The 12270-nt window shown below is 38.8% G+C and overlaps 1 protein-coding gene and 1 pseudogene across 5 annotated transcripts in view; one reads left to right on the top strand and one right to left on the bottom strand.

Moving 5' to 3' along the window:
• Positions 1–1903, top strand: part of LOC144499027 (oxaloacetate tautomerase FAHD1, mitochondrial-like) — a 55140-nt pseudogene extending 53237 nt beyond the window's left edge.
• Positions 1–12270, bottom strand: part of phf21aa (PHD finger protein 21Aa) — a 310619-nt gene that overhangs the window by 118194 nt on the left and 180155 nt on the right. For all 5 annotated transcript variants that reach the window (XM_078220409.1, XM_078220407.1, XM_078220411.1 and 2 more), the window contains exon 4: positions 11521–11670. In XM_078220409.1, the coding sequence (XP_078076535.1) occupies positions 11521–11670 (150 nt within the window). The remainder of the gene's footprint in view (positions 1–11520; positions 11671–12270) is intronic.

Raw genomic sequence — 12270 nt, 5'->3', positions numbered from 1 at the left:
CGTTGCTGTACAGCTGTAGAGCAGTCTGAAGGGGGAGGGTGAACAGTCAGTGGTGTGGTCCAGATCAGTATCAATGAAATAGGTAGAAAGAGGGATATAGTACTGCAGGTAGGGTTTAAGGGGCTAGCAAGCACTACAGCAAAAAGTTAGTAATCTCTGGAATACTCAAGGGAATCCTAAAGTCTTCCATAAGCATCGAAATAGTAAAAGGTGGCAAAAAGAAGAATTCAGTCAATTATGGACCTAAAATGAGGATTTACGTATTGTGGCTAGTGCATGTCTGAGGTACTAAATTAGAACTTTGCACCTGTCTTTAACAAGGAAGATGCTGCTGCCCAAGTCATAGTGAAGGAGGGGGTAGTTGAGACACTGGAATAGCTAAAAAATTGATAAAGAGGAGATATTATATAGATTGGCTGAACTTAACTTTGATAAATCACCAGGACCAGATGAGATGCATCCAAAGACAACGTCAGGCTTGCACTTAGTGAGGCCTGTGCTCACCTTCATTTCTGGGGGCATCCCCAGTGATGTCATGCCCCTACGCCCAATGAAGTTGGCATTTCAAATGAGCTTCTGCACAGACTTAGTCACTCGCACTCTAATATCTCCCACAAACACAATTCTCTGAATCACTCTTCCCTCACTCACATACTCTATTACACTCACTGATTCCTATCAATCTCTTTCGTACAGTCACTCGCGCACATAGACATACTTATTACCTCTATTTCCCTCGCAGCAACAACCAACTGAATACATAACTTTCAATCTCAAATTCAACAACTTATCTTAGTCCATTAACATTGTTTGGGATATTAAAGTCTGTAAAGTAATTAAGAAGGGGGAATAAATGAAAGTTGGTGATTCTACAGAGGTTCCCTCTCTGGGACAAGACTCCTTAATTTGAGTGAGATGAGCACTTGCGAGTGACAAGCAGAAACCAGGTGAGTGAGCGAGAAGGTTAGGGGATGATGGAAATACAACCAGAGAAAGGCTGTTTTAAGGATTAAGAAATGCAAGCAGTGTGAGGGGGACAGAGAGCAGTGAGTGAGAGTGACTGAGCTCCAGTGGAAGTGAGCTGGGTCATGGTGAGAAGAAATTGTTCCTTATACTATCCAGATTCCCATAATGGACACTACACTGACCAACAGAGGCAGGAGTAGCCAGCAGCTCCAATGCAGCAGATGCAAGCAGCTCCAATAGCAGTTGGGGCACAACTCAATCACACCCTCATAGAAAAGCATTGGAGAAGAAAGGACTATAGGAGCCCCCGAAATAAAATTAAACGTGGCCCGAGGTGCAGTTAAGATTTCGCAGCATCTGCACAGGGGGAAAAAAGATTTGTGCTGATTGTCAGAGATTAATCCCAGTGTGATATCTGTCCAGTTCTGCACTCTTTCTGGGATTGAGGCAGGAAGATTGTTTGTGTGGGGAAGAATTACACCAAACACGTCCAGGAGCTGGGGAACCCACTACTAGTGCCAAGCCACTGCTCTTCCTCAAGCCGCCGAGTGGCTCCCGAGGTGGACTTGGGCTTGGTGCTAGTCAAGGACGGCATCTCCATCCCACAGGAGGCATCTATGGGCTATCTCGGGGGTACACACTATGACGACCCAGGGCATTCAGGAGGAGTGCAAGAGGAAAGGACATCCTGATTTTTGGCCAAAGCCTTCAACTGTTTCTGCCCGGTCAACAACTTCATCCCAAAGGACAGGCTCTCTGATCTGCATTGCCCAATTCTCTGGCTCAAGGTCAATGGGCAGCTCAGGCAGCAAGGGCACACCTCACAGATCATACTCTCCATGCTTTATCTCATCAGGATCACGATGAGCTGCTAACTGATGTTGATGACTTGATCACCATGAAGTTCAAAGGTGAAAAGAGATTAATTTTGTTGTAAATGTAATTGTTTACATTGCAGTTTTTCTATGTAACAGCAGTAGTCTGTGCTTGCCAATGATTCAACAACATAAATTGGGGCGGAAGTTGCAGAGGCATTGGTAATAATTTCCTCCATATAGGGGTGGTACCAGAGGACTGGAGAATTGCAAATGTTATACTTTTGTTCAAAAAAGGATGCAAGGATAATTTCAGTGGTGGGAAAGCTTTTAGAAATGATAATCCTCGACAAAATTAACGGGCATTTAAACAAACGTACTTTACTTACAGAAACTTAGCACAAATTTTTGAATGGCAAATCATGTTTAACTAACTTTTTTGAAATCGTAATGGAGAAGATTCATGAGGGTAATGTGGTTGATTTGGTATACATGAATTTCCAGACGGCATTTGGCAAGGTACCACATGATGTGGAGATGCCGGCGTTGGACTGGGGTAAACATAGTAAGAAGTCTCACAACACCAGGTGAAAGTCCTCAACTGGGATCTTGGGTTCATGTCACACTATCTGTAACCCCCACGATTGGCCAGGTTAAACAAAAATTGCCCCTTAGAGTCCTGAGATGTGTAGGTTAGTGGGATTAGCGGGTAAATATGTGGGGGTAGGGCCTGGGTGGGATTGTGGTCGGTGCAGACTCGATGGGCCGAATGGCCTCCTTCTGCACTGTAGGGTTTCTATGATTCTATGACTTGCCTGGGCTTGCAAAATCTCACTAACTGTCCTGGCTGGAGACAATACACACCTCTTTAACCTGTGCTTAACCCTCTCTCCACACACATTGTCTGTACCTTTAAGACTTGATTACCTGTAAAGACTCGCATTCCAACAATTATCTTGTCAATTGAGTTTGTGCCTTTATATGCCCTGTTTGTGAACACAAGTCCTCTCTCATCTGCAGGAGGAGCTTGAGGCTCCGAAAGCTAGTGCTGCCAAATAAACCTGTTGGACTTTAACCTGGTGTTGTGAGACTTCTTACTGTAAGTATCATATGTCAGGCTTGTAAGCAAAGTTGGAGCCTATGGATTAAAAGGGACAGTGGCAGTATGAGTACAAAACTGGCTCCGACAGGAAACAGTTGTGGTGAACAATTGTTATTCCGATTAAAGCAAAGTATATAGTTGGGATCCCAGAGATTGATGATTGCATCCTTTCTTTTTTTGATATATATTAATGACCTAGATTTCAAGCTATAGGACGCAATTTCAAAATTTGCACATGACCTAAAACTTGCAAATATCGAGAACAAATGAGGATAGCGTTAAACTTCAAAAGGACAAACAAGCTGTTGGAATTGGCAGCGAAGTGGCAGATGAAATTTAATGCAGAGAAGTATGAAGTGATTTATTTTGGTAGGAAGAATGAGGCAAGGGGATAAACGATATAATTCTAAAGGGGTACATGAAAAAAAGGGACCCGAGAGAGTCCATGTGCACAAACAATTATAGGTGGTAGGACAGTTGAGAAAGTGATTAATAAAGCATACAGAATCCTGGGGCTTTATAAATAAAGGGACAGAGTACAAAGTAAGGAAGTTCTGCTCAGGGATGAGAGTGGCCAAATAATTGTATAATTATAGCACTTTTTATAATTTGTGGTGAATGCAAATGCTTTGAGGCAGCACCAAATTGGTGGAATTATTGGTTTGAAGAGGATAGAAACATTAGGTTTCCCTTTACCACCAAAGACTGTGAACCAATGCCTATGTATCAAATCATCAAAGTGATCTCAATATTTCAGGATTCAATGCAGTCAATGCATGTAGTACAGGATGAAGTCCATATCAATAACAGTACATGATCTCCCTGGATTATGTACATGCAAAGCATTGTGACAGTGCTTCGCAAACTAATTTTTAACATCTTAACTTACCATCATCTTAAGGGCAATTAGGGAAGGGTAAGACATGCTGGCCTTGCCAGTAATGCCCACATCTCATGAAAGAGTATATTTTAAAAAACTCCTGAAAATTAACAAGATCCCAGCAAACAACTACAATAAAGCAGCACAGTAATGTTCAGCATATAATTATTAAAGCACATGTATTATAGATCAACATAACACATTATATTTAAAGTACTTTGTTAAAATGCTATTTCATATAATCATGAAGATTTCAGCCAAACTCTCCATACTCCCCGGTGACAGAAAATTCAGTGAAGCTCAGGTACACGTCCCCACCTCTATGCGCACATGCACACAGAGTGGCTCTCTCCCCAATAATACTGACTTCCACCAAACTCTGTCATCTCACCTCTAGCCTGCTGAACCCTGCTGTAACTTTGGCTCTACAGCTCCTTCCTCCACCAGTAGCCAACAGTAGAGCTGGCCCTTGTGATGGCACCCCTGTAACTGGTCCTGGTCTCATTAATGGGCATATTCAAACTCTTTGCTTTGATCGCATTGGAGGCCACATCAGCTGAGAGAAGGCGAAGATTAGGCAAAAATTTTAAAAGTACAACTATTATCCAAAAGTTGGAATTTCACCATATGGTGAAAATTATTCTTCTCCATTATCATAAGTCAATATAAAACATAGGTTCAACCTCAACTGGCGTTTTCTGTCTGCTTCTGGGCACCACCTTTACTAAGGTAACAAAGACTTTAGAGAGGGTGCATGAAAGAATCATGGTTCCAAGGATAGGGAGCTTCAATTACATAGATTGCAGAAACTAGAATTGCGCTCCTTGGTGAAGGGAAGATCAAGATAGATTTGACCTGGTGTTCTAAAATCTGGGGGTCGAAACGTCCTTTCCTTCTTCTCCCAGCTATGATAATCGATGCTTGGGGCCTTTACATCACACTTGAAAGCACCCTTGTAGAGGAACTTTAGGCCTCTCACTGGTCATCTGACTCCAGCTACCTCACCATAAAGTCCTTGGGTTTGTAACAGTGACCAAGTCAACAAAATGTTTAAGAGTGCTAATAAATTTGAAAGCTCTGACTCTTGAGAGGACTGCCACATTCACGATTTGGTCCTACCAGGATATTTTTCACAGGCAGACAAGGTGCTGAGAACACAAAAATTATAAACCATCTACTTGGTCCAAGGGTCAGCTTGATGTTATCCCATGCACTATTTATAAGTCAGCCAGAGGTGATAGCTGCTTTCCCCATATCAAGTTCTGCATCAAGGGACAAGCTGTCTGTCACGGTGGAACCAGGTGGCAGAATTTTCTATACACTTCCAGCGGGGACTCTCAGGATTTTAAACTTCTTTCTACTCATTATTATAGTATTAGATGATTTATTTGATAATGCTTTGCATCTTCTGCCATGTCCTTTTCCAATTCCCTTGTAGCACCCGAGTCTCTTCGGTGCCGCAATGGTCACCCTTTCTACTTTTTCCAAGTTTTCTCCGTTATTTCAATTCCCTTCTCTGCAATATTTTTTGATTGATGGACCACTACTGCATGCAACTACATACTTTTTGAAGTTTTTGAAGAATGTCATTTATCCTTGAAGGCGGCCAGTGCTATCCAGACCCACAAAATTGAGAGTCTATGTCTGCTCAAAACAAATTTTAGCTTTAGGATTAAGACTAGTGCAGAATACTAGGTCCCAATACTAATGTGTGCAGGAACCAAAGCATTGGGAAGCAAAGGAAAAGAAAGAGACATGGCAAAACCAGCTAGTGCGATCTCACAATTTCTACATATTAACCAAGCACACAGAATCCCATTCCAACACTTTCAATAATTCAAAACCAATTATACTTTCTATTTAAATAAGTGAATAAGGTGGCTTATGGAGACAAATACTTGTGCAAACGCAATGGGTCAATCTGGTGCTAAATATAACACATACTATGAACTAAATCAAAACACTATTTTTACTTTAAAATCTCGTTCTCCCACATTGTTTCAGATGTTCCTATGTTGATCCTTCTCTCAATCTGTCTGAACAGTTAATCACTTCCATCCCTCTGTCTCCCTCTCATTAATCTTTTTCCTTCGCTTACTAATTGCAAACAATGATTTCCAAACTCAAAACAATCTGAAATGTACCGAACAATGATGTTTTGCATGACTGGAAAGATCCTACATGCTTAACACAATATGCTGTTCTCCCTCGCATACTCATCTAGCTTTCTCTTAAGTGTATCCATATCATATACCACAATCTCCAAATTTTATGGGCTCTAAATTTCAATATCCAGGTAGTGGATTTCCAAAACCCCTTCTTCCCTAAATGTACCCTCTCAAAATGTACTCTTCATAATTTTAGCAGCCTCTCAGTATTTGGAACTGGTTGGTCTTTCGTGGTCATTGCAGCTTCTCAATTCTGGCATAATCATTTTGCACTTTCTCCCGTGCTTCTACATCCTTTCAGTAATATGGAGACTAGCACCATTTACAGAACTCTAAATGTGTGTGGTCTAACCAAAATTTTACATAGTTCAACAGAGTAACGTTTATAGAGGCCTGAGAATGACTCTGCTACTCAATCTCTTCAGCAGGGGACATGAGGAATCCAAAATGTAGGGAGATGATGGCCTAGTTGTATTATCACTAGCCTATTGATCCAAAAAAGCAGCTAATGTTCTGGGGACCCGGGTGCGAATCCCGCCAAGGCAGATGGTGAAATTTGAATTCAATAAAAAAAAGGGAATTAAGAATCGACTTAATGACCATGAAACTATTGTCAAACAAACCCATCTGGTTCACTAATGTTCTTTAGGGTTCACATCCCTCCATGGCAGATGGTGGAATTTGAATTCAATAAAAGAAAATCTGGAATTAAGAACCTACTGATGACCATGAAACCATTGTCGATTGTGGGAAAACCCATCTGGTTCACAAATGTCCTTTAGGGAAGGAAATCTGCCATCCTTACCTGGTCTGGCCTACATGTGACTCCAGAGCAACAGCAATGTGGTTGACTCTCAACTGCCCTCTGAACAAGGGCAACTAAGGCAATAAATGCTAGCCAGCCAGTGATGCTCATGTCTCAAATGAATAAAAACTTAAAAACAAAGAGCACACAACATATGTCAATGGTTTTTGCAGAATCTTGAAGAACTACACATTGATGACTAATCTTCAGCTTGCTTTACTTAACATTGGAATGGAAGAACTTATGTTACTGATCAAACATGTTTGTACCAGCTCAAACAGGTTTTAGTGGTGGAGCCTCTTTTCAAACAGCAAAGTTGTAATTCTTTTACTTAAAATCTGTTATGTGAACTGCAGTATCTAAGTATGTAATTTCACTTGCAAATGTATAGCATTACAAATTAGCTTGTTTACAGCTAGTCTGAAAGTATCCCAAATGCTTTTATACTCACCTTTGTTCAAATCAAACAAAAAATCCAAAAGAATTAAAAATGCTTAAGGCACAAAACCAAAAGATGTCTGTTTAATTGCTGCTATTAATCCTTTTTTTGCAAAGCACAAGTTTTAAAAAAAGATAGAAAACAATATATATAACAAATACGTCAAGAACCTGATCAAATGATTGAAGAAACCAATGGGGAAGATGTGGAAAAGAGAAATTACTTCCAAATAGCAAAAATTGTACATAAATTGCCAATAAATTAAATTAAGGAAAAATCAGACCACCATGGTTAACAAGACAGAAATCTCCAAAAATATGCTAATTTCACTTCAGTGATCACCATCATTTCAAAATCTCTTTGGCTCATTCATTTCACCCGAAGTAAAACAACTGGTTCATAAAAAAATCTGACACTTGAGGAAATCCCTGAACACTAAATAGTAATAATGAAATTGAAGCATTTCGATAATAGACACCAGTGTCTGTTTTAGCCCTCTGGGTTGTCTTGTGTCAAAACAAATCAGCAACACAGCATATACTCCTCAATTAAAGTGCTGATGTACATAACACTAGAGTTTATTACCGCTTAAATAAAATAGTCTCTCATGTCCAGTTTAAATCCCAAAAACTAACCTCTGAAATTAACCCCAGAAACAAGATATTCAAATACAAATGTAGATATGAAACTTCAAAAAAATATGCAGTTTACTTCACTATCACCTTAATTTCCCAAGTAAAACGCATGTTTTTGTTCCCCACAGTAGCATCATTTTGAAAATGGTATTCTTTCATGGAATATAGACATCGCTAGCAAGGTTAACATTTCTCACTCATTCCCAACTACTTGGGAAAATGGTGGCAAGTTGACTTGCTGAACCTTGACAGCATGAGGTACAAGTACCAAGGGCTGTCAGGTTGGGAGATCCAGGATTTTGATCTATTGACAATGAAACATTGCCAATCAGGATGGTATAACCCAGAAGGAAACTTGCAGGTGATGGGTGTTCCAAAGTACCTACTGCCCTTGCTATTCTAGGTGGCAGAAATCATAGTTTTGGAAGGAGCTCTAGAAGAAACATCAGCAAATTTCGGCAGTGCAACTTGTAGAACGGACAAGGCAGCCATTGCACACAGGTGGTAAAGGAAATGAATGCTTAAGGTGGGGTACCAATCAATCAGGTTGTTTTGTCCTAGATAATGTCAAGCACCTTGTTGCTGGCACAACACTGATCTAAACAAGTGGAGAATATTCCATTACACTCAGATGTTGAATTACTCACCACAGAATACTCAGCTTCAGACTGAACACCCGATAGTCAATTAGTGAAGGAAAAAAACAGAAATCAGTCTTTACTCAGTTTTACACTGATTCACAAATAAATGTACAATTGTTTTGCTCCTAACTCTTACATCCAATACCAGTGTTAATAAATGTTCCATATGCATTAAAGTAATTATCCAATGAATGCCATCTACCAGTATACACTTAATCTTACTTTATACATTTATGTAGTTACTCCAATTAAGAATCTGGGTATCAATTGTACAAGCTACAATTGGTTTTAAAGCCAAATCTTAAGAGGTATAAATCAGCGTATTAGATAAAAAAGTGCAAAAAAATTGTGTGGGTCATGCACAAAATTCTGAAAAAACACTGCATTTTTTTGGGACTAAAATATTTTTGAAAAATTATCTATCCTAAACCTCGCCTGCGACAGGAAAGAAAGGACAGATTTTAGCAAATAGAAGCAGATACTGCATTGAAACATCGGAACAATTTTAAAGCCACTTCAGAAAATGTGGTATCTGTTTATCACATCAGTATACACCTGCAAATCAGGCACTAAATATGCCATTATTTGTTCGCCACCAGTAAATTTGAAACCATCAAGAGTAGATTAGAGCAGATTCCTTCAGCTGGTGGTAATGAAGAGATGCCTCATATAAAAGTTATTTACAAAGGATTAATTTAACAAGTATTTACTCTGGCACCTTTACCCCATGTAGCTTCACAGGAGCATTCTAAAACAAAATTTGACACCAAGCTTTGACACATAAGATGTTGAGGCAGATGACCAAATGCTTGGTCAAAAAGGAAGGTGTTAAAGCATCTTAAAGGAGGAAAGTGAGGTGGATATGTGGAGGGAACTTCACTGAGATCAAATATGACACCAAGCTTTCAAACAATGAAACAGTGGCTAGGGAATGGGGGTTTTGGCTCTGCAATTTACTTGGAGGAAGTTTCTGCTCCAAGTGCTGCATGTCAGTCAAACAGTCTGACAATTTAGCAACAGCTGAGTACTGAGCATTACGATCTTTTTATTATTTTGTTTAGTTGCCATTAAAGAGATTTCTACTGTAAATGTTTTATGATTAATATTTGTTTTAGAAAATTTAAATTGTTTAATGATTTCATTTAAAATATGGATTACCAGCATAATATTTTATTTGTTCATTGATGAAAGAGATTCTAAGGATAAATCCAGGAGCTAAAAGCAATTATCAGTCACTGTTTTCTCTTGGGCACACAGCAATCTTACCTAGAACCCAAGAACTTAAGTATAGGGAATTGGAACCTGCCCACGGGAATGATCCAAGATGAACAAGGGTACAAAATTTTAAAAACGTAACAGTGGTAGGAGTAAAAGCAGGTTGGATTAATTGAAACTTGAAGCAAAATTTAAAACAAGCTTATTAACAGTTTTACAGTAATAGAGGGAAAATTTAACAAGAATGCAAAGGAATAGACAAATTTGAGTTAATTTGTATAACTGCCACAGAGAATGCCAAAACAAATCAGAGTTTCAATTAAAGCTGCTGAATTGTGAAAAACAATAGACAATATGAATTTATTCCAACACCATCAATACTTGTATTCAAGCTTTTGAATTATTAGCAAGCCATCATAGGTGCTATAAAGATGTCTAGCCTGAATTACCTTCACTGAACAGTAAAGTATTTGCAGCTTTTTCCCCAATCTGATGAACAGTACAGCAAAATTGTCTATTCTTAATGCTTGTGACGTACCACTTGAAATATACAACCAAATGTACAAGTGGTATAAGGAAGGAAAGAAACTTCATTGAATTCACCATAAAATTAGAAGATATTTTAAAGGAAAAAAATCTGATATTGTAGGTCATGTATGACGATGGATGCTTGATCTTGAACATCACAGGCAAACAAATAGTACTCACCCCAAAGGGAACGAACACACACACAAAATACTAAAATGGGCAAAGCATAAACAATTCACCCGATACAAATTCAGGTGCCTATCAGAAAGGCCAAACCTGGTACAAAACACAAAACTTGAAGTATGTGCAATACCACTAGAAACAAGAAATATGATCACACATCGACATCACCAACTTAACCCTGTACAGGAATAGATACCAATGAGTTTTGATAGATCTTGGTACTGCAGGTATACAGACATATTTACTAAAGATCGCTCAATTTGTACTTTCTGCAGAACATCAAGAGGTAAAATGTAAAAGGTATCAATTCTTCTGGCTTAGGATGTACAAAGATATGGTGGAATTTTGTTGATATTTATGACCAATGATAACATACGACTAAATCAAGGGAGTACAGCAAAGCTTCTGCTATCTTTACTTATTAAGAATGAACATTTCAAAAGAGTGGACACAGATAGCATAGATTCCATGCTTGATACATCAGGGAAAGGGCACTTATAACAATAAACTATGGATCGAAGCATTCCAATGCAATAGCTCTTGCACTATGTACATTGTAGCTAACCTACTTGGGCACAAAAATGGTTCAATTGGATGAGTTATTCACACAATTATGACAAGAGTCATAAACAAAATAACTTTTATTCACCTATATTCTCAGGATAATAATCTGCTGGACAGGTTTAAAGGCACCATGACTCATATACTAAACTAAACCAAGTTAAAACAACCAAAGACAGAGATAAAACATTGGCTTATTGTAAACTACATACAAGAAAGCATCCCAAAAAATGCAGGACCCTCACCATACAAAACAGATTATACAATTACAGTGATTGCCAACAAAACTCTGATTAGGGAAGATGCAAAGTAATAAACGTGGAGTAGGTTAACCCAAATAGTTTGGTTAAGCTTACACAAGAGAATCTAAAGTATCAGACAAGTCACAAAACTTGGATAACTGTGCAACTCAGTGCTGGGACTATCAGATAGGATAGTGCGTGGATGTTGCTATCTATGTGCTCAACCGGCAGCTCCATAGTGATGAAAAGGCCTAGCAAGCAAAATTACATAAAAATACAGTGCAAATTAGAGGCACTGTAAAGCTCATTTCAGTGCTGCAACATGCTCAATTTCTATTACCTGTGGACTGGTCAGCTGTGGTAAAAGCTGTGGTACAGTCTGCTGTTGCTGTTGTGGTAGTATCTGCTGCTGCTGTTGTATTGGCAGTTTGCCTTCATGATGTTCTTGTTTTACCATCAAATCTTTCCTCAACTGTTCAACCACTTTTTTCTGAAACAAAAGAAGAAAATCTCAGGTATTATTTGCATTTCAGCAATGTAAAAGACTTTATTCACGCTAGTTTATTATATTGATTTATTAAGGCTCGTTATGAATATATGAAACAGAAAATTTCTCCTTAATCTTAAAAGCTACTGAAGTTCTGTGCAACATTGGTGCATACAAGTGAAGAATGACAAAACAAAGTCAACACATCACACTCCTCCAGCGAGTAGCTTGATGCAGGCTTATGCTGAAGATTGTTCACATAACGAGGTATAAAAATGCATCTTGGTCAATGATCACGAATCAGAGGCCCATTTTGCACTGTCTGATTTTCGTGCCTCCACTACTTACAAAAAACATTTGAATGATACTTCAGCATATGATGTTGGAAGCAAAACTTTGAAGTCATGTGAAAGATCTGACAGTGAGAATACTGCACTGCATTTATTGGTATCGAATGAGTAATGGTCAAATGGTCTTCTTTATATTACCAGGTGATCTTATAAAACAGGCACCAAATGGAAGGATAAAAACAAAATGCTATGGATGCTGGAAATCTGAAATACAACAGAAAATGCGGAATAAGCTTAGCAGTTCTGCAGCGTC

Source organism: Mustelus asterias, chromosome 9 (assembly GCF_964213995.1).
Source record: "Mustelus asterias chromosome 9, sMusAst1.hap1.1, whole genome shotgun sequence".
Classification (NCBI taxonomy): domain Eukaryota; kingdom Metazoa; phylum Chordata; class Chondrichthyes; order Carcharhiniformes; family Triakidae; genus Mustelus; species Mustelus asterias.
Note: the sequence above shows the minus strand (reverse complement) of the source record. Positions and strands in the feature narration are given on the sequence as shown.